This window comes from Lycorma delicatula, chromosome 5 (assembly GCF_047948215.1).
Source record: "Lycorma delicatula isolate Av1 chromosome 5, ASM4794821v1, whole genome shotgun sequence".
Lineage (NCBI taxonomy): Eukaryota > Metazoa > Arthropoda > Insecta > Hemiptera > Fulgoridae > Lycorma > Lycorma delicatula.
Window position 1 is genome coordinate 157,316,884 of NC_134459.1, and position 26,174 is coordinate 157,343,057.

At 31.3% G+C, this 26,174-nt stretch overlaps 1 protein-coding gene across 1 annotated transcript in view; it reads right to left on the reverse strand.

Moving 5' to 3' along the window:
- LOC142325775 (follicle-stimulating hormone receptor-like) overlaps nucleotides 1-16,195 on the reverse strand; it is a 62,367-nt gene extending 46,172 nt beyond the window's left edge. Inside the window, exons 1-3 of the mRNA XM_075367806.1 lie at nucleotides 16,144-16,195; nucleotides 9,074-9,125; nucleotides 7,604-7,721 (exon numbers count right to left, since the gene is read on the reverse strand). Of these exons, the coding sequence (XP_075223921.1) occupies nucleotides 7,604-7,721; nucleotides 9,074-9,125; nucleotides 16,144-16,195 (222 nt within the window). The remainder of the gene's footprint in view (nucleotides 1-7,603; nucleotides 7,722-9,073; nucleotides 9,126-16,143) is intronic.
- Nucleotides 16,196-26,174: the final 9,979 nt, after the last annotated feature.

Sequence of the window (26,174 nt, forward strand, 5' to 3'; positions counted from 1 at the left end):
CGTACGGTTTACAATTTGATGGTAATTTTTTTTGGATATCACTGCGTTTTGTTACATTATTTTTTTATTTTTTTTTTATGAATTACTGATTATTAGTACTATCAAGAACTGCTGTCTAGCGGCGCGATTCGTAAAGGTACATTAAACAATGAATAAAATGACATTTGAGTCCGCGGTTCATCACATGGAAAAAAAACTTTGTTTAACAAAATTCGAAGAAGTTTTTGAAAGTATTCTTTATTACTAATCTAATTGAACTGAAATAAAGTTTTCACGCTTATTTTTTCCCCCATTTTCATTTCACTGTTAGGTTCGGTCATGTTTAGAACTGTAAAAGTAGTTCGTTGACTTGCCGATAAAGTTCTAACGAACTCCGTGATTTGTATATGAATATAATTTTATATTCAGTAACGGTGCAGTAGTCACCGTTATGCAGTTGAAATATAATTTAGTTATCATTTTGGTAGAAAAAATTGTAAAGTACGAATTTTTCCAGTAGCATATTGTCTGTGTTGGGACGTAAGATTTCAAGCTATCAAAAGAGTATTTACCATATTGCTGAAACTATTATTATTATAAAAATTCTTATTTTTACTATGAAAAAATTCTTAAAAACCATATCTTATTACCGTTATGGGGAAAAAAATACATCGAAACAAACGCGTAGTTTATGGAACATGTTAAATGACAGATAATCAATCATTTCGTAGTATTTCAACTTTGTTGTTGAGAATTTTAGACTAAAATATTAAAGTGTGGTGATTGCACCTGTCTGTCACCAGGAATAAATTCAATATATCAACGCAAGTCACATAAAATAGAAAATCTACTGTAACATGATTGTACTTGTAATATAAGTTTCATAAGGATCTATTTTTGGACTTGCTAGTTATTTTGTAAGCTTATTTTTCAGTTAAATTTTAAAAGTATATTTTATCTTTACACAAAAATTTGTATGAAATTACTGTTATTAGAATATTACAAGAAATGAAAAAAAAAAAAAAAACTGGAAATATTTAGTATTTATTGGAGATTAAGTTTAGTGATCGTATGATTTAATAATTATTTTTTTATGTTCTTTTATCTATCAAGAATATTACATAGTTACATATGTGTTTAGTTGTGTTATAAACAAATATTTAAGTCCCTGAATAAATAAAGCAAACGACGTTTTCATTGAACAGTATGGTGAAACATTATACAACTTAAATTAAATGTTATCAATGACTTGATTACAGATTGCATGTGATTATTTGTTACTGATTGGAAGGAAGTTGCATAATTAGTTTCAAGAGGTCATATTGAGGAGCAATCTATATTTGATTTGAAAGTGATTTATTTACAATTTTTTATAATTTAAAAAATAACTATCGATTTGATTACTACAGTAAAATTAGCATAAAGTAATGAAAATCTATTTTGCCATGCAGTTTAAGAAGAAACTAAAGATTCCTGACTGTAAAATAGGGATATTTATTTTTATTATGGGTTGAAGGGTCAAAAAACGTTCTTTTTTTTACTACCTCCAGGTTTTATTTGAAATATTTTTTTTTATCTTGGCTTTGTTAGAAAGCTAAATGCAAAAAATGAGTGTGAAAATTTGGGTTTTACAAAGAGTTAAAATGGGGGTAATATTTAAAAGCAGTGTAACTCCATTAATTTCATTTGTAGATCGCCTCCCCAAAAAAAGAAGGTTTTATCGGTAATTTGATCCAGTTTCAGAAAAGGATACTTAGGACTTACAGTTTTTGAGCTCTTCATGAGAACACCATTTTTTTATCGTAAAATCTATATCTATATTCTTATATAAAGAGGAAGAAGGTTTTTGTTTGAGATTAAAAAAACTACTCGATCAATCGCTAACGAATTTTTACCTATGTTTCTTGGCATATCTGAGAAGGTTTTTAGATATGTTTCATTTCGAAAAATTTCTGAAATATATAGTGTCATTCACGGGAACCGGATGTTTTTGAAGTGGGTTGTACTCGGGCGCTCGTGGTGGGAGGGGCACGTGGCTAGTGTCTGACGTTTCCTTTGTTCATAGCATTTACATTTTAGTCGTTGAGATGGAGCCGTGGACGCTAGACCAACGCCTGTTCGCGTATGACAGTATTGTGCGAAATGACGAATCCGTAACTGCTGTTCACCGAGATTTCCGCCGTCAGTTTAATATCCATCGTAATGCAAGTAACACAATATTGCGATGGGTAAACAACCTTCGAACAAGCGGTTCAATATTGAAGAAAAAACCACCGGGTCCCCGACGAACTGCTAGCACTCCGGAGAACATCGAACGAGTAAGGGAAGCCGTTGTCAGAAGCCCAAGCCGCTCTATTCAGAGGCATTCAGCAGCGCTTCAAATGAGCAAAAGTACGGTAAGACGAATTCTGCATACAGACCTGCATTTCCATCCTTACAAGATAGCCGTCGTGCAGCAGTTAAACGAGCAAGATTCCACGCAGCGATTACAATTTTGTCGACAAATGCTTACCATTTTTGAAGAAAATGAAAATTTGTTTTTGTTAATGAGTGACGAAGCCCATTTTCATCCGAATGGCTTCGTCAACAAACAGAATTGCCGGTATTATGCAGAAAGAAACCCACATCAGCTTCACGAGAGACCACTTCATAGCCCAAAGGTGACTGCCTGGTGTGCAATAGGAAAGGTCGGTGTTATTGGACCATATTTTTTTGAAGAAAATGACGCTGCCGTAACTGTAACAGCTGATAGTTACATTGCGATGTTGAATACGTTTTTCATCCCTGAGTTACGAAACCGGGGAATCGATTTTCAAAATGTGTTATTCCAGCAGGATGGAGCTACAGCGCACACAGCGAGGGCAACGATGGCTGTTCTCCGTAACTTATTTCCGGGACGGATCGTTTCCAGATTTGGCGACATTCCTTGGCCCCCTCGGTCCCACGACTTGAGTAGTTGTGATTTTTTTCTATGGGGGTTTCTGAAACCGCGTGTGTACGGCGATAAACCGCGTACATTGGAGGACCTAAAGATCGCAATTCGTCATCACGTCACCCAGATTGATGTAGACAGGTTGCAAAGAATTGAGGCCAGTTACCGTGAAAGGCTACAACAATGTATTGCCCAAAATGGACATCACTTGCCGGACATAATTTTTCGTTCAAGAGTAAGTAACAAATGCTTTGATTTAACAAGTGTTTCAGTACCAATAAAACTTTTTTAAAGTAAATATTCAATTTTTTATGATTATTTTAAAAACATCCGGTTCCCGTGAATGAACCTGTATATATACGTAGTAGTGGAGATTTGCCGGTTGTAGGACAAACTTTAATGAATTGAATTAATGAACTGTTAACTGGGTTTGAACTGAATGATTTAAATAGATCGAATGAGTAATACAGTATTATAAAAATAATAGAATTAAATTTACGTTAAATAATATAAATTAAAAAAATAATGGACTTCCCGTGGAGACAGCGTGTGAGCTTAGAGTGATGAGCTGATGTGAGGATCTCGTGCAAGGCTAGACCAATCATCACCATCAACTGGTAACAAACGGGAAGCCCCTGGGGCGCTGTTTTGGGATGTGAAATGGGGTGCTTTTATAATATCTGCAAAAAAATTGTCCAATTTTCAAAATTCAAACGGGGTGTTTGTTAGTAGGTAGAAGGCTAACTTTTGGATACATCAGGTACAATCTCGATCTAACATATCACAGTTATTCGGAAAGGTATATATATATATATATATATATATATACATATATACATATATACATATATATATATATATATATACATATATACATATATACATATATACATATATATATATATAAAGTTTGTCTGTTTGTGTATTATCGCATCACGCGAGAACCAACCGAACGATTATTTTAAAATTTGCAGAATACATTCGTGTTATCCCAGAGGAGATTTTAAGCCATCGACGGAGGACCCTTGAAGGTTAAGATATTAAAAATATTCACTTTTTCTTCGCCCGTAAGGAGGGTGTTCTAAATTATAGATATTCATTAAGGATTCCTCCTTAATGAATATCTATAATTTAGAACTTTAGAAATATATTAATCCTTTTACTTCATTATTACATTTCTGCCACCGTGGCAAAGAAATAAGTTATGAAATTTTCGTCGTCAAGTTGTACTTTATTCACCATAGTTACTATTATTGTACCTTTTGTAATTTAGTTTCTTTTTCAGGTTTTTATAACGCCTGAATATTACAATTATTATTTATCAGCATTATTCTCAAAACCATGAGGATAACTCCAGGGGGTGGAGCCCTCAGGGTAGATGGGAATGGCGAGCGAAGCGAGTTCTGCGGTCATGAGTTAGGCCCCTTGGTTTTGGGAGGTCCCCAGGAGCCCCTGAGTTTGTTCGGAGATTACCTTGGGCTGACCTGAGCCTCGAAGGTCCAGGTTCTGACTACACGGGCCGGCTGGTGCTTAATAAAATATTACTCCTATCTAGCATTCCGGGACTTCATTTTTTAAAATTATATTCCAAAACTAATATTTTCTCAATGTTTTATTGTGCCCCCCTAATCAGTTCCTTGCTAAAAATCTATTTTTTCAGTACCAATGAAAGTTAATAAAAGAAATAAACGAATGTATCCAAGCAGTATCTCAAAAATGCTGGTAAACTAATACATGACTTTCCCGGTTATTAATAATAAAAATTAAAAGAGAGAGCCAAAACACAAGTATTTATTTTCTAGAGGTGGATAATAAATTAAAAAAAAAAAATTCTAAAAATATTCATATCTAGGTTAAGAACAAATTTGCTTAAGGAAAGTTTTCTCTAAATCTTACAACTCCTTCAATAAAGGATAAAATTTGAGAAAAAAAAATTAAAAAAAGTTTCTGTATTTTAAGCCCTCGGGATCTGCAATTAAAAAAAAAGTAGGTAAAAAAATTGGTTGTAGGTAACAGATTTTTTGTAATAAGGTTTTATCTAAAATGACTGAAGAAAATCTGAATTACTTTTATCGCTATATTCTCTTCCATTGCCGTAACGAATTTTGAAAAAATGAGTGTGATCAATGTCTCATATATGGAAATATTTGAGCCAAATTTGAAGAAAATCGGTCTGGTTAATTGTGAGATATAAGGTCAAAAGCAGTGCGATACATACGTAATACATGTTTTTTGGTCTAAAATCTGGACTTAAATGAACTAGTTGGACCGTAAAAAAGATTTGCAAAAAAATCCGATATCACATTTTTGACACGATGTCTATACTTTCCACTTTAATGTAACTATTCTATATAGCTATTTAATATAACTATTCGGGAGAGTAAAAAGTATACTAAAAATATTGTCACTTTAAAGCACAATTTAAAATCTACTACTAAAATACGATTATACCTGTCGTTAATATGAACAACGCGGTAATTTCTGTTCAAAAAAAAAGTCAGACTTTTGGGTCAAATTATTAGATTATATAATTCAACATGTGCATAAATTACAGAAAACATCTTATGAGCAAAGTTAAGGATCTAGATGTACCACATAAATCTACAATTGCATCGTTTGATATAATCTTACCCAGAGAAAGAAACATCATTAAAACTCATTCAAAAATAATAATTCTAACACAAACCATAACGGAGCAAAATTATTTCATATTCAAAATCGTTATTGTACGAGATTCTACTAAGCTTAACCGACGATTTCATCCATTTCTTGGTTCTCGGCTGATATTCTTACAAACGTTTAAAAAAACTTGTATTTAAACATGCATGAAAAACATAAGACAAAGTTTTGTAATCGATTTGTTGATGACACCTTATTTTTAAACCATTATAAAGGACAGTACATCCTTTATCTGACTCCTTTTTAAGTCAGAATTAGCCTTTCTTCGTGTTTTATTATCTGTAATACTTCTTCTTCTGCTATCTGAATATTGCATAGATTTTCAGTAACTCTTTTCTACCTTCATTTAATTCTGAAATTTCTTAAAATATTCAAAATTTTATTTCATTATAGATATTGAAATGAGAAAAAACAAGATAAACAAAAAGTTTGTAATTGAAAAGCTTTTCTTTTGATATACATTACACTTGGCCGTTTATTATTGGCAACTGGACGTAGTCAACAAATTAATTGTTTGTTATTGTTAACTGTAAATCGTAAAATTACCCCCTCCAAAACGAGGAGTACGCATACGTTTTCACCAAGGACAAAAACTCAGCTACAGAGATGGTACAGTCATAGTCAATTATTGAAAAGAGGTTTTCCAGTTACATGATTTGTTAGGGGGCATATTTAAAATTTGATATAAGTTGAATACATTTATGTTAAAAAATACATTCCTTACCGACCATCCCAACCCCACTTTTAACTGACCGGGATAGCTCTGGGACGCAACGTCCCAGAACTACCCAACCAAAACACATTTCTCTAAAATTAAAATTAAATGTAACAAAGCACAGGTCCCAAATTCGCCTCAGGCGCCCTCTCCTTATGATAGGACGACCCCTTAAATAAAGGATTTCAGCCCATTTTGGGCAGAAAGGGAGCGCGTCGCGGAAGAAAAAGCTCATTAACATATCGTTCGGTCAGGTCCCTATCGTTAAAACCCTCCATTGGATCAGAACGCAATACAAATTTCACAAAATGAATTAACGCCATCTTCTATTTATAACCCGTCAGTACAGTAGAATCAATACAGCAGCAGCAGTACAGCAGCAATGGATGCAAGTCCGTATATTGCATTAAGTAGCCGGGTATTACATCCTCCGACTTCCTTGCGTTCTGTTCCGTTATAAAATACATAATATTAACACAATATAAATACGCAATATAAACACAATTACTCGGTAATTCGCGTCTCACTTTTTTTGCTGACTATATATTTACTGATGTTGACAGCACCCAGTTACGGAATAAAATGCGTACGCGCTACTTTTGCAAACCTTTAACGAACGCCTTAAACCTCGCAGGACTACCGTAGCCCGCCCCGGGTATCTGTCTAAAATTGAGTTGCCAAAATTGAACAGCCGAAGTGTATTAGTTATTTAGAAAGCGAGTTAGTTATAGATATTTTATAATTTTTATAAAATAATTAGTTTGTTTAAAATGATAAAATATACGTGAATAAGAATTGCATGAAATACGACTTTCTTTGACATATGGTACTCTTCAATATATATCCACTTTCTATTTCTTTCAAAATTAAAACAAAATTATAGATTCACTCTTCCTAATACAAAAACAGATGTAATAAATTAAATGATAAATTATAGGAGCTAAATGGAAATGAACAAACACATATGTTGGACAGGCAATCGATCAGGTGCATTCAGAAATACAAACATTTGAGTTACTCAATTTTTAACTTTCTCTAAATTCTTATATTTTCTTTTCATTTTTTTCACCAGGAAAAGTAATAATAAAAAATATTTATAAATAAGTACGAATTTACGATAATTTTTGTGAAAATGTTTTGTAAAAAATGAAAAAAAGTTTACTTATTTTCTATCTAATAATGATACAGATTATTTAAAAGTTTTATTATAAGCGTAAAAACGGACATGTATTGAACTAAAAAAAATAAAAATGAAAATATAATAAAAAAAAAGTTATAAAGTTTATTTCATAACTTACATCAAAATTGTAGATGGAAGGGAAAACTTTAAGTGTTTTTGTCCGTTCTACACGCAAGACATCTAAACCCTTGAGGCCACTAGTTGGAAGTTGCGTAATAGCCGTCTGAGATAGATCTCTGAAATATAATATTACATAATTAATTAAAGAAATAAACTTGTATATTTTTATGTAACGTTGTAAAATAAAAAAAAAAAATTATTTAACATTTTGAATGATTACTTATTTATACATTTATATTATCTAATTAAAAAAAAAAAAACTAAATTTTTAGTTTAATGAGATACAGATTACTTACATTTGGTAGTGTTAAAAACTATCTTGATATGAATAAACGTAGACATCTAAGATTTATGTTACAATTATACGCAATTTTTTATAATAAATTTATCGAAGGGTTCGTCGCAGGAACTGGACTATGATGTATTCAGTTAGCTTATAGAGTGAGATAAACAAAGGTTACGGTTGTGCGAGTGAGTTCTTCGTGATCTGCTAGTCAAGTCCTATATATATCAGTTTACTGATTTACAACGCAGCCATATCTATCTAAATATATATATAATTATAATCATTCATATACAGGTGATTCAAAGAAACGGGAAATTTAAAAAATTAAATAACGTTAATGAAAAATTTTTTTTTGAAAATTATTTTTTTTCATGTAATTGTACAAATGTTGCCATTTTAGGATACATACATATTAGTTTATTTTGTAAAGATGACATCTTGCAGGTGACCTCCTCTTCTACGTAAACACTCACGAAGTCTCTTCGTTAAATTGTTCATGTGGTTTGACGTAACATCTCAACTGGAATTTCCGCAATTGCTTCTCGGATCTTTGCCTTCAGTTCTTCCGTTGTAGCAGGTCTACTGTGGAACACTTTGCTTTTAAGGTGACCCCACAAAAATTAATCGCAAGCTGAGAGATCAGGCGATCTGGGAGGCCATCTAATGTCACTATTTCGTGAAATGACACGTTGTCCAAACAATCGGCGTACAGCTGCCATCGATATTCGTGCAGTATGTGACGTTGCTCCGTCTTGTTGAAACCAGGCTGTGTTAAGAATCGATGGAAATCTCTTTTGTTGTTCTACAACAAAAGTTTCAAGCACGGCTACGTAACGAGCCGACGTCACTGTAATCGCGTTGTCATCCTCAAAAAAATAAGGGCCTATAACACCGTCAGATGACATAGCACACCACACGGTCACTTTCTGGCTGTGCAACGGACGCTGGTGTAGCTGTGTAGGATTTTCTTGTGCCCAGTATCTGAAATTTTGCTCGTTAACAAATCCACTGAGGTGGAAATGCGCTTCGTCTGACATCCACAGTTCGTGAACAAACTCTTCGTTATCGTTTATCTTCTGAAGCATTACATTACAGAATTGTGCTCGCACAACTGCATCGTTCAGTTTCAGTTTCTGGACGATCTGCAACTTGTATGGATGGAATTGCAAGTCCTTCGCTAACATTCTTCGAACACTTGAAGTATGCGATTGTAAAGATGCTGAGAGACGACGGACTGACCGATGTGGACTCGTGTGATAGCATCTTTTAAAGCTTGAACATTCTGTGGTGTACGGACGGTTCGCTCACGGCCTGGAGGTTTCTTTTTCATTGCCGAACCGGTTTCCTCAAAATTAGATATCCATTTTTAATTGCATGTGCTGATGGAACACGGTCGTGCCATCCCAGATTAAAATGACGGCGAAATTCTCTACGCGCTTTCTCCACACTGTCATTGTTTTTGTAAAACGCTTTGATAGCAAATGCACGTTGCGCACCACTCCAAGGATCCATGACAACTAAATGGCAGGCTAGGTTAGAGAGGCTGGCGCCATTTATCAAGTGGTAGAAATCGCCCACGGCTACCAACACAACTTTCAAAATTTCCCGTGTCTTTGAATCACTCTGTATTAGTTATACAGTTGTATTAGTTATAATCAGTTATATAGAAATATGTAATCAAAAGTTAATTAATTGTATGTCTTCTCAATTCTATTAAAACTTTGGATCTTTTTAAAAGTACCCGACTAAATGACTGAAACATAATGGTGGTAGTTAAACGACATATCGAACCAGGTTCAAAAATTAATTTAAACTTTTGTCTTGCTGCAACACCAAGCGACTGGAAGCCATCGCGCCGTTACGATCGACCACACGTACAGTTTCATATACCCAACCGCTGTCATTCACATACAACATATTGCGCACTTGTGGAACACCACAAATACAGAAAAAAACTTCGCGTTATGTTCGCCATCACCTCGATACCTATCTATACATCATTCAGTTTAGCTTATAGATATCAAGTAAACAGACGCCACGTGCGAGTGTTCAGACGGCCGATTCACAAGCATCTACTGTAAATCATGATCCGTATAAAAGAACTAAGCAACATTAACATTCAGTAACCACGCGCAGCTACATTTTAGAAATGTTTTATTTTGTTAAATATTTAAAAAAAATTATACACATATATTTTTAATTTACATAAATTAAGATATGTTAAATGATCAATAAATATTTCTTACCTTCTTCGGCACATCTGATAACCCACGAGTATTTTATTAATTAAAATTATTGCAAATATTATGCAATATTGTTTTTTATTTGCAGATATAAAACTAAAAAGCCAGAAAATACTTCAAAGCGCAATAAGATATTAAACTAAACTATTATACTAAATGTAACGCATACAGATATAGCAATACAAATCGGTATGATTATGCGGTGATAATGTTTCCAGACAAGCGGTTTTACATCCGTTATCAACAGATGCTAGCAAAATTAATCAATGCAATTTCTGACCTACAAACCACAATGTAGGTTACAAAATTTATTTGCATTTAAATGAATTTAAAGTAACACAAAATTGTGATTAAACATTTTTTACTTTTTATTTTGGTAAAAAAAAAAACCAAACCTTCATACAATCACTGTTTTATATTTTTAGGTTTTTAATCTGTTTAAAATTGTAATAAGCTACAATGGCGCCTTCAATAATGATTAATTAAAGTTAAATTTATAAATGAAATTTAAAATACAAATTAAACCTAATATAGAATATATTTTTGGCATTTAAATTTCAGGCAAAATTAAAATTACACGTTACGTAGTGTTCAACCCTCTAACGAAACGTATTTCAATATATCATCCTGACTGAATTTCAAACTAACTTTAATAAAAGAAAGACGTCTATTTTTCAATAGCCCTCCCTATTGCTTACCTCAATGATTCTTTTTTTTTATTTTGTAGAGAAAATTCCTCTGGTGATGAGCACTCTCTTTTTCTGTTTAACCTGCAGAACCACCGTAAAGCAATACATCAGAGAATGAATGAGGACGATATTATAAATTAAGTGCAGTTTTTTTACAGTCTCAGTTCGACCATTCCTGAGATGTGTGGTTAATTGAAACCCAACCACCAAAGAACACCCGTATCTACGATCTAATATTCAAAGGGCTAAACAACATCTGAAAGTACCTTAACTAACTAAAGGGCATTAAATTACACAAAAGGCAGTCGCGGGACTGGCTGACAGAAGTGAAAACTTCAAATAATGAATACCGATTAGTGGTTTATAATATATTTGATTATATTACTATTTCTAACTTGTGCTAATTCTATTAAAACATATTGTAATAATGAATTGAAAAATATTAACAACAAAATTTTAATTAATTTTATTTATTAATTATTGGTAACAATAACAAAATATTTACATGTTAATAATGATATGTATTATAGTTAACAACGATACATTTTATTCTATTTCAAAAGTGTTTACATTATTTGTATTATCATCATGTTCTAAAATTGAAACAATTGGTTTGTGGTATCGAAATTAAAGTATGAAATAAATACTCTGGAATGAAATTTATCCAAATATCTTGTAGATACTGCGTCTATTGTTGTGCCATATCTTGTAATTATATTTTTATCGTTTGACATTGTTATATATGTATATATATAATACATAATATTATGCCGTATATACTTTTTAATGTAAGTGTCACGTGCACACGTTACAATAAAAAATATAAACATGAAATACATTTTTGATGTACTCACCTTTTTATCCATTATTCTTCACAAATATTATAATATGTTATTATGAGTACGTATTGAAATATTTCATGTAAACAAACACTTTGAAATATAATACAAGCGCAACTGAGAAGCAACGTAGTACGGCTAACTATAATTGACAGTCTATCTTTACCGTATACTAATCTATACGTTTACGCGTGTATGGACATGTATATTGAAAGAGAGAAAGAGACCGGTTGAAAGGGAGAATTATTGTGAATACCGACAGTTTTTTCTCCCACCTCCCATCCTCTGCTACTACATATACTATACACTCATATATGCGTATATTTATATATATATATATATATATATATATATAAAGGCGCTCTATGCCTTTTTAATATATATATATGCTTAGCGTCACACTCATATATGCGTATATATATATATATATATATATTCTCGTTCTATGCCTTTTTCATATATATATGCTTAGCGTCTTGCGTTACGTCACAGATTTTGATTATGAGTCAGCGATTTTTTTCCCATGTTTTCATATAATTTGTATGTACAAAAAATTCTGACACAACGCGCCTAAAGAAGTTTTCACTTCAAAAAGAATTCTACCTACCCTTTGAGTAAAATTTTTAGATACGGGGCTAACGAGATCGGTATTTACCTACCTTCTTGACTGATTATGACGAAATAAATTATATACTCGCATTTAGTAATTTTAGTTCATATAAAAAAAATCATCGTACTACATTTCATCTGATTCTTTTCATCCGGTCTGGAGATATCAAGCAAAACACAGATCAACGTACGTACATCCTTCCGGAATTTTTCAATGCTACAAGGATTTTTACGCCAGATCATTAAAAAACGTCAAGACGTATAAAAATCCCTGACATGCAAAATTTGACATGATTAATATACTCTGCTTATTTCTTAGACGGCTATAAGGTACAACTATGGTGCCTGGAAAGTAAACACGAAAAAATAAGAAGTAACAATAAAAATTCTAATTATCAAATAAATACTTGTTTAACACTATAAATTAATTTTTAGCAGTGTTTAGAATAACAGTAAAAAGTACAAACAACAGTTGTCGTCGAAAATCCTTATACAAACGTAAACTAAGCTTAAAAACAATAATCTTCGATTCAGATTGCTCACTATTATTTAAAGTACCCTCTTACATAAAATGGGTAAATAAAACTTATATCGAGAAAGATAAAAGTAGCATGAACCTTAATTTAATCAAAGAGATATTCCTGCTCATGAACAAACTTTAGGAGAGATGAGCATAACCTTCACATGTTCAGATTGAAAACTTTCACGAAAGGATTTTTAATAAATTTAAATGTAGAAAATTTTATTAGATTTCGGCCTCCTAAATTCGTTTAAAAATTACGTTTCTGCTTCATTATTAATAAATTAATAATACCTGTTGTAATAAATCGGAATTAATAATAATAGAATTATCAGTTGTGTGTGGTGTGTGTGTGTGTGTGTGTGTGTGTGTGTGTGTGTGTGTGCATATATTTTTTTATTAATATAAAACTGAATTCTGTTATTGATTCCAGTTTGTTCATCTCCTAAAGTTTGTTCATGAGCAGGAATATCTCTTTGATTAAATTAAGGTTCATGCTACCTTTATTTTTCTCGTTATGTTTTATTTACCCATTTTATGTAAGAGGGTACTTTAAATAGTATTGGGCAATCTGAATAGAAGATTTAAATGTTTTTAAGCTTAGTTTACATTTGTATAAGGATTATCGACGATAAAAGTTGTTTGTACTTTGTATATATATATATATTAATTCTAAATAATTAAAATATTAAAAATAATTTCTGTTGAACTAAAAAATATGTTTTATTTAAATTATTAAAGTTAATTTTTTAATAGACTAATTCTGTGATCTTTTTCCTAACTGTGGATACAGTTAATTTCTCAGAACTTACAATGAGCCAAACGCTTGATTATTCTAATTTCAATCTTTCTTTTAGTTTTCCGTAATAGATTTTATTCCAATTTTTTAAGCGACTTCTTGTTTTCTAATTTAAAGTTTAAGTTTTATCTAATTACTATGAGAAATAGAAACGAAATATGTCGACATGCTAAAAAGTTAAGTTGAAAAGTAGGCTTAACTTCGTTTGATGGTAGATTGATCTATTTAGAATTTCACGAAATTAAATTGTAGATTGGTTGTATCTATTCACAATTTCATGGAATGTATGATCTTAAACACGGGAGATAGTGTCTGAGTTAACATCAATGTTTGCTATATTCAATATATTATGTAAATACAATGAATCTCATTACAGCGGAAGACAAACTGACAAACTGATTATTTAGTGGATACGTTACCTATTTATACATGTATATATACATGTATTGTTTAGATTTAATTTACTAAGCATTTGGCACCGTTGGTATTAATACAATTGTATAAATTAAATTTCCACTTACCAACAATTTAAAAATTGTAAATTCTAGTACTTTCGGTGTTGTTACTCCATCTTCAGGGATTTCCAGAGATGTTAATTTTAATTAAAATCAGTAATCGTTTTTAAAATTAAACTGTTACGTTTATAATAGTCGGTTGTCAAGAACAAAATTAATTCATACGTCAATAAGACAGTAACGTCACGATTGTTGATTTGAATTAAAATTAACATCCCTGAAAATCCCTGAAGATGGAGTGACAACTCCAAAAGTACTAGGATTTACACTAATTGTTGCATCTTCAGTACTTTCATTTACATCAGAGCATTTACTATTAAAAGAAGCTGTAGCATATTTTCTTTTATATTTTATTATTTCAAGTACATTATCAAGTTTTTGTACGAGATCATTCGTAAATTCAAAGGCGCTGTTAAGTACTTCTACCTAGCGGCGCGATTCGTAAACCCACCTTTTTGAGGAAAAAGTGACATATTCGAGTCCCGCGGTTCATCAAATGGAAGAAAAAACGTTGTCTAACAAAATTTGAGGTATTCTTTGAAAGTATTCTTTATTACAAATCTGATTGAACTGTAATATAATGTTTTCATGATTATCTTTTAATTTTTTTCTCCATTCATTTCACTTGTAGATTAGATCATGTTTAGAACTGTAAACGTAGTTCGTTGAATTCGCCGTGCAGTCTAGTTCTGCGGATTCTTACCGGCGAAGTTCTAACGAACTTCTTGTTTTACTATATTGTAAATGGATTAATCAAAAGTTGAATTTCAAGACTTTTATGGCATTTCAAGAAACAAAAATATAATAAATGTCTTAAAAAAATCGTTGTAGATTATGATGGTCTGAGAATATCAACTTTTTATTGTTTCTTGTATCAGTACTTCAAAAGAAACTTAAGAGACGGAGGTATAGTAGTAACTCAAAACGTAAATTAACATTTCGTTAATTTACGAACAATCGAAACTGTCTTAAAAATTTTTCTATATTAAGTTTCCCGATTTTTTTATTAAAAAATAATCGGTAGATCGGTAGTTTTAAATGTTTATGTCTAATTCAATATTCAGGTTGTTAGTAATACATTGCATGTACCCGAACCGAATTAATGTACCGGATTTGTATCTCTTAGTTATATATTTTGAAATTGTTTTGCACTTCAAGTAAATAATAATTCAACTTCTGTCGTGTAGAAGTTATTAACGGTTATTTAATTTATGTTCTGAAGAGGTTGAGAATTTGCACAGAGTAATCGCGTAACTTTTGTGTAGTGTCTGTAATATTCTCATACGGGTTATATTTGTAAATTTCGATGTTAAAATACCCGAGTTGCTAATTCCGTCAATGAATGAAGTAGGTTTAACTTATTTTATACTTATTGTGTACACAGTAAAACTTCTTGTTACCGGAATAATGCCTAGCGTACGTATTCCGGTTACAGTATAATTACGGATATGAGAACAAACTTCTTTTTAGTTTCAAATTTAGCACACGTGTGTTGATTCCATAGTTTTAATTACTTTATTGGTAGTGTATAATCATGTTTTATTTACTGTTTGTTACTATTAAGAGGTTAAACTTGAAAATCTTTTAACAAATTGTTAATAATATAATTAATTAATTTTCTTCCAATACTGCTGCCTTTTTTCGGGATATTTGTCTAAATACTGTTATTTCTCATTTGTAACAAACACGTTTTTCTCTTTTTCTATCTTCACAGCTTATTTAATGTTCCAGTATGAACAGTGCACACTGAATTAGTGAAGGGGGATAAATATACGAAAAAAAATAATAATTTAAACATTTAGCATTTAACGTAATGAACCTGAAATGTTGAACGCGGTACTTCATTAAGAGTAAACGTAAACGATAAAAGCTTCTTTTCATGCTTCGTTGTTTTACTGGTTTTCAATTGTCTTTGTAGTCCGATAGGCTAAAATAAACTTCGCATCGATGATTGATACTATTTGTTTTGCTGCTATATCATTAATAAATTATTATATTTTCACAATATAGTATTTAAATTGTATATAATGACATTTACCTGCCGTAGTTACCTTCCAGAAACCTGTCGTCCATTCCAGACCAAGATCCATTTCAGCCTGCACATTGACTGAGTTTCTTTAAACTTTGACAAGTAATAATGTGTTACACAAATTTTCATTCTTATTTAAGCGAAAACGGAAATTAGGATTAATAAAAGCCCAAAAGTTGCGCGTTTCTGGATTTGATGGCTTTCCCTCGTCGGGTTAATACTTAGGAGGTAAATTATATGAAACGTTAAATTATTCAAGTAAGTAATTATTTAAAACAAATTCTATTTGTTGATAAAATTTTAAGATACGAGACCACTGTGACCGTATCTCTTTTGACTTTGATCAATTTTAACCAAAATTAAACGGTATCAATAATTCAAATTCAGAAGCGATCGTAAGAAAAGTTTATAAAAAATCTATAAATTCAATTTGAAGATAACCAAGGAAATGATAGCTGATGACAAAATCTGATGTGGACACTACATGACTTCCTTGTACGCCTATTAAATTACATGTTCACATTTTTTTTTAAATGAAAAGTACATAAAATTTTATTTCATTAATAACTTCTGATATTTTTTCATAATTTAAATTTATTTTACAAGCAGAGTTTAATAATTATGAATAAATCAATATATTTAAATTAAAAAAAAGGAGATGAAGTATCATTCGAACCGATGTGCCTTCCCCTTGTAAGATCCAAATATTTCATTAATTAACCATTTACTTGTCTAAAACTCTGGAACCAATGAAAATAAGTACCACTTTTGAAATATCGTTGAAAAGTTCTCAATGAGAGCTTACTGCGTTAAGAAAAAGTTTAAAATCTACATTTTTTGGATTTAGGGATTTTTTTGGATACTTCTCGCTGTCGATTGCAATCAAAAGGGGAGGTGAACAACTAGATGTTACAACAGTTCTAAATCCAAAATTTCAACATCCTACCGCTAATCGTTTTTGAGTTACGTGCAGTTGAGTTTAGTATGTACGTAAATACGTATGTACAAATACATATAAACGGCGTTTGTACATATAATACATATATGGCGTTTGTACATATGTATGTACAAACGCCACGCCAAAACTACTGAAAATGGATTCAGGGATGATCAAATTTGTTAAATGAATTTTTGTACTTTGTGCAAGGAAGTAAAAATTAAAAAAAAAACTTCTGTTTATGTATGACTAAAAAGAAAAGCGTGAGGCGTGCTGTCATAAACAAAAACTTTATAATTAGAGCGCGCTAATTATAGCGCGTTAATTTTTAATACGAATTATTTTTTCTTTTTGTTATTTATTTATTTTTTGAAGAAAAGCATGTTTTTCTACTTTTTAGCTATAATTAAATGAAATTGTTATCAAATTTTACATGTAGTTTTATACATATCGTCAATCATCTTCTTGACCTTGAATCTTTCCTCTGTCAGCTGCGATTGCTGATCTGACATCTTTTGTAGAAAGTCAGTGTCTTTACACACTTAAAATAATATCTGAGGAATTATATTACCACAATTTTTATTTCCTCCATAGAACTGTTGTTTGAAATCATATTTTCTTATTTATTTTCCTAATGTGTATGTTTCAATCTGTTCAACTAGTGAACAATAAGCAACCCCCCTACGGCCCAGTGAAATGAGTATGATATGTATAACATGTAAATGAGTTGTAGTCTTGTACAGACTCCGGTCGACCGTTCCTTAGATGTATGGTTAATTTGTTTTGTTTTTATACTTCCTTGTACGAGGTAAAGGAAGTATTGTGATAGCGAAAAATTTTGATTTTCTGATTTCAACGGAAATATCCATTTTAAACATCATTGAATCCATTTTGTCTAGTTTCAGCGTGACGTCTGTTCGTACGTTTGTATCTCGCATAACTCAAAAACTATTAACCGTAGGTTGTTGACATTTTGGATTTAGGACTGTTGTAACAGTTCTAAATCCAAAATAAATCTAGTTATGCTTCCGTTTTGATTTCAATTGACTGGATCAAAAGTGTCCAAAAAAGCCCAAAATCCAAAAAAAAGAATTTGTTGATTTTTTCATAACTGCAGTAATCAGACCTCATTGAGAGCTTTTCAACGATATATCATAAGTGGTACTTCTTTCCATCGATTCCAGAGGTATAGCCAAATAAAATTTTAATTAATGAAATATTTGGATAGTACAAGCGGAAGGCACACGGGACTTCATTTCAATTTTTTACCTTTTTCTTTAATTTAAATATTTATTAATAATTATTAACCTCTAATTGTAAAAAAAAATGTATATATGTAAAGTAATAGGCGTTCTAGGAAGTCATGTGATGTCCATATCAGTTTCTTTATTGTACAAAAGTATTTAAACTGACAAGTAAGCTTTTATTTTTTGTTGTTTTAATTCTTTAGCAAAACAAAAACAAACATTTGAATGCAGTTTTAAGTTGTATTATATATTATAACCTGGTGTATTACTTTTCAATATTATAAATGATACCAATTATTTATCATTAAATCAGATGATTAGCGTTCATAAATTTTTGAGTGTAAATTTTCACTAGTTATTATCCCCCACTCCCGAATTGAATTTCCTTTAATACTAACTAAAGTGACATTGTATTGTAATAGAATCGTCCAATTCGTAAAAGAATGTGACTTTGAGTCTAGAAACGACAGAAAAAGAAAAAAAAAAATTTTGTCCCTACTTTTTTTTTTGGGGTTAGAACCGTATGCAAAATACACATTATATAAAATCAGAATCACTGTTTACTTTACAAATTCTGCAGAATGAAAAGTAATACAAAAAGTAGGCCTATCATATTACATTTAGACGAAAAGGTACTTAGAAATAACCGATAATATAGTCAATAATGATGACAAGTGTAGAGTATTTTTATTACGAGGGATATTTCTAAAGTAAAGACTGCTAGGAAATTTTCTCCTTACGGTTGGCGAACCTGTGTCGTTCATAGCCACGCTAGTAATGTACACATTGGATTGTTGTCCCTAAGTTGTCGCGTTGTAGTATCTTTGATTATGTGTAAGTTACGTTATAAAATGAATAGGAAAATCGATGTTGCCGTCTGTGAAATACGTGTAGTGATACATTTTTTAAACCATCAAAACGTGGCATTCCGTTGGATAATTAACTACTTCATCTGCTTCCACAACGGTGTCTATCGACTTATTTGTAATTTTCTCAGTTTGAATAGTGGATTGAATAAAATTATTAAGTTGATAGACATCTTTATTCTTTGCGGCAAGAATAGCTCGTTCACTGAGCCGATCGTGATTACTGTGATTAATTTGAATATCAGGAAATACTTTTTCGATCAGTTCTTCTTTCGATGTTACTAAATTACAAAAATTATCAGGAAATGATATTCGTCTAGACTTCTCATCGACTGGCAGCTGTCCGTTTCCAATGTCCAGTAACTGTTGTGAGAATACCTCAGCTGAAGGATCATTCTGCAACTGGACACGCATATTCGTAGTCAACTGCAATGTACGTACGTGTCGCCACAGTGTTGAATATTTCAGGCAAGCATTTATTTCGTCTGCTGGTGTCTATCGAGAAATTACAGGCAATGTTTGCCTAAAATCTCCTGCGAGCAATATCAAAGCATTCCCGAACGGTTGAACGTTTCCACGCAAATCTCGTAACGATCGATCAAGAGCTTCAAGCGATTTTTTATGTTTCGTCGTGCATTCATCCCAAACAATGAGTTTACATTTTTGTAATACTTTTCCCATACCGGATTCTTTGGAAATATTGCACGTGGGAGTCTCGATGATTTGCATGTTTAATGGCAACTTCAGAACTGAATGCGCAGTCCTTCCACCTGGTAACAACGTTGCAGCTATTCCAGACGATGCAAGATCTAAGGCTATGTCAATCACGACATGATCACACAAAAGTACCTCGATTAAAGTGAATATTTAATTCAGATTCTATAATAATCTGAATCAGATGCAAGTGGATACGTTTTTTTTTTTTGTTAATAAACAATGTAATTGGGAACAGGTATTGTTTCAGATGTGACTGCGGTTGTCGTTAGCTAGTATGGCGAGTGTCCCATCGCTTCCGGCAGATGACGCGGTCACTGGTACACAGCTAACCGTTTAAAAAATTGTTTTCTCGCGGTCTCGGGAATGTGACTGATGCGAAAAATAGATAAAAACAATTTTTGATGCGGGTTATATATCGTGCTAAAATTTGAGCTCAATCGGTGCAGAACATTTTGAGTTTTTGAAGCGTACACAAACGAATTTAACATTTTTATATATAAAGAAGATATATATATATATCACTTTTTGTTGACAGGATAACTGCGGTAATTTTGCGCCAGTCACTTTCAAAGTGTTCCCTAAAAAAAACTCGACCCAAAATCTCGGTCGAGTTCATTAACGGCAAAAATCGGATCATGAGGTGGCTTTTTAAAAAATATTGCTATAATTTTTTTATTAAGTAAAATATCGAATTCCTTTAAAGTTCCTACTAGGTTTTTTTTTTTGGATAAGGGTCTAAAACTTATGTAATTAAAGTTTTTTGATATCACCAACCATTGGCTTAGAGTGTGGAAAAAATAGGATTATGAAAAAAAAATCATATCTCCCTTAAACAGGCACAGTATCGCATCGGTTTAAAGTGTCAATAGTCCTCCCAAACATTACCTAAAACCTTTGTCTGAAGAAATTTTCATATGATCTATCCTTACGGCAAGGGATGACCAAAACCCCCCAAAAAAAATACGGAAAAAACAAAATATTGCTATAACTTTCTTATTAAGTAAAATATAATATCGAATTTAATTAAAGTTCTTATTATTCTTTGGATAAGATTCTAAAACTTATCTAAATAAAGTTTTTTAATATAACCAATCATTGATCCAGGGGGTGGAATAAACGGGGGGTTTGAAGACAAAATAATCATACTTCCCTTAATAGGCACAGTATCGAATTGTGGTCGTTAGTTCTCTAAACATTACCTAAAACTTTTGTCTGAAACAATTTTTGATATAATCAACTCTTGCGGCAAGGGTTAACCAAAATGTTGCTTAAATTGTAAGATAGGGCTTGTTGTATGCTAAACATGTGAAACTTTTTTCACATGCAACCATAATCGTACTGAGTAAATTTGAAATTTTTCTTAATTTTAAGGTGGACATTTTTTTTATCTCCTCCTTTTTTTCAACTTTAAAAAAAAATTTAATTATATTGATTTATTAATAATTATTAATTTGTGATTGTAAAATAACTTTTACTATAAATAACAATTCAGTAATAATAGAAAAAAAAAAATGAAAAAAAAACAGAAGTTATTAATGAAATAAAATTTTATATACTTTTCATTTAAAAAAAAGAAGAAAATTGAAGGTCGGATTCCAACGATGAACCTTCCCCTTGTAAATCCAAAATATTTCATTAATTAAAATTTTATTTGGCTATTACTCTGGAACCAATGAAAATAAGTACCACTTATGATATATCGTTAAAAAGTTCTCAATGACAGCTTATTACTGTAGTTAAAAAAAGTCCAAACTCCAGATGTTTTGGATTTTGGACTTTTTTGGACACGTTTGGTCAAGTCGATTGCAATCAAAAGGGAAGGTGCACAATTAAATGTTACAGCAGTCGTAAATCCAAAATTTCAACATTCTACGCCTAATTTTGAGTTATGCGAGATACATACGTACGTATGTACGTCACGCCGAAACTAGTCGAAATGGATTCAGGGATTATCAAATGGAAATTTCCGTTGAAATCTGAAAACCAAAATTTTTCGCAATCACAATACTTCCTTTACTTCGTACAAGGATGTAAAAATTGAGATTTATAAATAACAGTTAATTATTTTAACTCGTTCCAAATTATTTTTATTGGTAACTGGTCCCTGATTATTAAATTCACTGCTGTAACAATTCGATTTCGCAGATCTTGAAGAGTAGCAGGCTTAATTGGTAAACCCACTGGGTTGATCTAGTGGTTAACTCGTTATCGCAAATCAGATGATTTCGAAGAGTTCTAAGGTTCAAATCCTAGCAAAGGCAAGAATAACCTTTTTACGGATTTGAATACTAGGTAGTGGTTACCGGTGTTCTTTGATGGTTGGGATTCAATTAACCACACGTCTTGGGAATGGTTAAACCTGAGACTGTACAAGACTGCACTTGATTTACATTTATACATATGATCCTCATTCATCCTGTGAAGTAATATGTTTCGGTAGTTCCGCAGGGTAAACAGAAAAAAAAGATAATAACCCTGAAATAAATGGTTACATATATATATTTCTTTTTTTTATATATTCTAATGTCGACATATCAGAAAATAGAATTATAAACGAGTGTTCCGGTCTAAAGCAATAAAGTAAAGTAATAAAAATATTATTACGTTTGTAATTTAAAAATTAAAGAAATAAAACATTTCATTTAATAGATCGTAATAATATTAAAAGTGCCTATCTTCTAAAAAGGAAATTTATTAAAAAATACGAATAATACATGTGTAATAACATGCTTATAATATGAAAACAAGTTAAATTTAATATTATAATACAATACGAATAGGATAGGGCAGCTTATACTTTAATATCAATGCATCACTTTTTATTTAAATGACTTTAAAATAATGACGTGGTATTTCATAATTAAAGGTCCGATGTTTACTCTAATATAAAGTAGATCATGGTATTAAATGGACTTTCATTTAAATCACTAACAGATCTTTAATAATTAAAAATAAATTGTTTTTATTTTTATGTAAAATATATATTTTTCAAACCGAATGAATTATCCAATTTTAAGGGGTTGTAAATGGGTAAAACCCCCCAATTACAAAATAGTTTATTTCATATTTTTGGACAATCTAATGTTTTAGGTAGATTTCATAAGATACAGATTGAAATAGGTACAATGATTCGACTTCCGAAAAATTTCGACTTATTTTCGCGTTTCACAACCCCAGATCTCAAAACCACCCTCTGGTCAAACGTTTATCTATATATATATTTTTCATTTTCTTGTGCACACGATAACTGCCGTAATTTTGCACCAATCACTTTCAAATTGTTCCTTAAAAATAACTCGTTAGAAAATCTCGGTCAAGTTCGTTAACAGCCAAAATCGAACTATGGGAATGGAATTTGGGGGGGGGGCTTTTTCGAAAAAACAAAATATCGCTATAACTTTCTTATTAAGTAAATTATCGAATTCCTTTAAAGTCCGTACTATTTTTTGGAAAAGGGCCTAAAACTTATACAAGTAAAGTTTTTTGATATCACCAAACATTGGTCCAGGGGGTTGAAAAAATTTGGTTTTGAAGACAAAAAGCATCGTACCTCCCAGTGTCGAATCGGTTTATAATGGTTTTTAGTCCTCTAAACATTATCTAAAAGTTTTGGGTGTAACAATTTTTGATATGACCAACTCTTACGGCAAGGGATGACGAAAATTTTGCTGGAATTGTAGGAAGATGGGGCTTGTCCTATGCTAAACATGTGAACTTGATCATTGCCGTATCAAGTAAATTTTAAGTATCTCTTAATTTTAAGGTGGAACTCTTTTTTATCCTCTACTTAGCATTGGTGTGAAATGTATCTCCGCCTTCCGACGTGCCGAAAGTGATTTTTTTTTTAATTTAAGAATTAATATTTATAAGAATGTCCTTACGTTAGTATAATTATTAGTAATTATTTATTTATTTATTTTTTTTTAGGGTAGAAGGAATCGGAGTTTGAATAATTTAAATAAACTGATTTATTTATTGAAATAAAACAGTTATGAATTTAAAAGGGATAATTCTTATATTTTAAAGATTAGAATTCAAAACCTGTTTCAAAGACATAATCGCTTTGCGGATTCAATTTAGATGCAACACGTGTTGCGTATATATGTGGTACGTGATAGTCACATTCAGGATTAGAATGAAACGATGACACATTATACGGATGTATTTTCTTTTTTTCCTTATTTGTTTATTTTCCTCTTTCTATAGCTATGTTGCTATAGTTTAAAAAAAAGTTTTTTCTGATAGTTTTTTTAATTTTAATTTTCACATACACAATTTTTATAAACGTTAATTCATTTATGTCTACTTATTTATTGACTTAAAATTCTGTGTGGACACCACATGACTTCCTTGTACGCCTATTAGATTACATATATCTTTTTAAAATGAAAAGTACATAAAATTTGATTTCATTAACTTTGATATTTTTTGTTGTTGTTGTTATTATTGAATTATTATTTATTGCAAAAGTTTTTTTACAATCAGAGATTGATAATTATTAATTAGTCAATATATTTAAATTAAAAAAAAGTTAAAAAAAGGAGTTGAAGTTGGATTTGAACCGATGTGCCTTCCCCTTGTAAGACGCTAATATTTCATTAATTAAAATTTTATTTGGCTATAACCCTAGAACCAATGAAAATGAGTACCACTTATGTATATCGTTGAAAACCTCTCAATGCGGGCTTATTACTGTAGTTAAGAACAAGTTCAAAATCCAATTTTTTTTTGGATTTTGGGCTCTTTTGGTTCAATCGATTGCATTCAAAAGTGGAGGTGCACAACTAGATGTTACAACAGTCGTAAATCTAAAATTTCAACATTCTACGCCTAATCGTTTTTGAGTTATGCGAGATACATTCGCACATACGTACGTACAGACGTCACGCGGAAACTAGTCAAAATGAATTCAGTGATGGTCAAAATGGATATTTCCGTTGAAATCTGAAAACCGAAATTTTTTGCGAACACAATACCTCCTTAATTTCGTACAAGGAATTAGAAAGTCTACAAATCAACACAAAGTTGATTTGTAAGACTCGTTGTGGGGTTATTCTACACGATTTAAATGGGAAAATTACGTCGGTTTCATAAATAATTTGAGAATATTGACCGAAAAAATACTTTGAGGGCAATATTGGGGTGGGGGAGCCAATCGAATTTTTTAATAGTTTTGTTGGTTTATTTTCATGTATCATTATTTTCCCCATTATATAAGAATAAATAATCCATGCCAGGAAAGTATTATAAATTTGTTGTCAACTTTTTTTAGAGTTAATTTTGATAAGATTATTTATTACTTGAATTACGAGTTATATCAGTTACTTGAATTATATCAGTTTATGAGTTTATTACTTGAATTATATCAGTTATTAATTTAATGATTTCATATATAGGGTATATTTTTTTGTCTTGAGTCATTTGACTGGTTTGATGCAGCTCTCCAAGATTCCCTATCTAGTGCCAGTCGTTTCATTTCGGTATACCCTCTACATCCTACATCCCTAACTATTTGTTTTACAGATTCCAAACGTTGCCTGCTGCACAATTTTTCCTTCTACCAGTCACTTTAATATCAAAGCGACTATTCCAGGATGCCGTAATATGTAGCCTATAAGTTTGTCTCTTCTTTTAACTGTATTTTTCCAAATGATCTTTTCTTCTTCAGTTTGCCGTTAACACCTCTTCATTTGTAACTTTATCCACCCATCAGATTTTTAAAATTCTCCTGTAGCACCTCATTTCAAAAGCTTCTAATCTTTTCTTCTCTGGTATTCCGATCGTCCAAGTTTCACTTCTATATAAAGCTACGCTCCAACCATACTTTCAAAAATCTTTTTCTAATGTTTAAATTAATTTTTGATGTAAGCAAATTATATTTCTGACTGAAACCTCGTTTCGCTTGTGGTATTCGATATTTTGTATCGCTCCTGCTTCGTCCATTTTTAGTAATTCTAAACTAATTCTTTACTAAAGAATTACTTTTTTTAGTAATCTTTAATAAAAAAGAATTACTTCTTTTTTTTTACTAAACGAAGTAATTCTTACTTCTTTTAGTAAAAGTAAAAAGTAATTTTACTTTTGGGAATTAGAATTCTAATTCCCAAATAACAAAATTCTTCTACTTCTGTAATCTTTTCTCTTCCTATTTTTATACTCAGTGGTCCATCTACATTATTTCTACATTTCATTACTTTCGTTTTGTTCTTGTTTATTTTCATGCGATAGTTATTGCGTAGGATCCATGCCATTTATTGTTTCTTCTGAATCTTT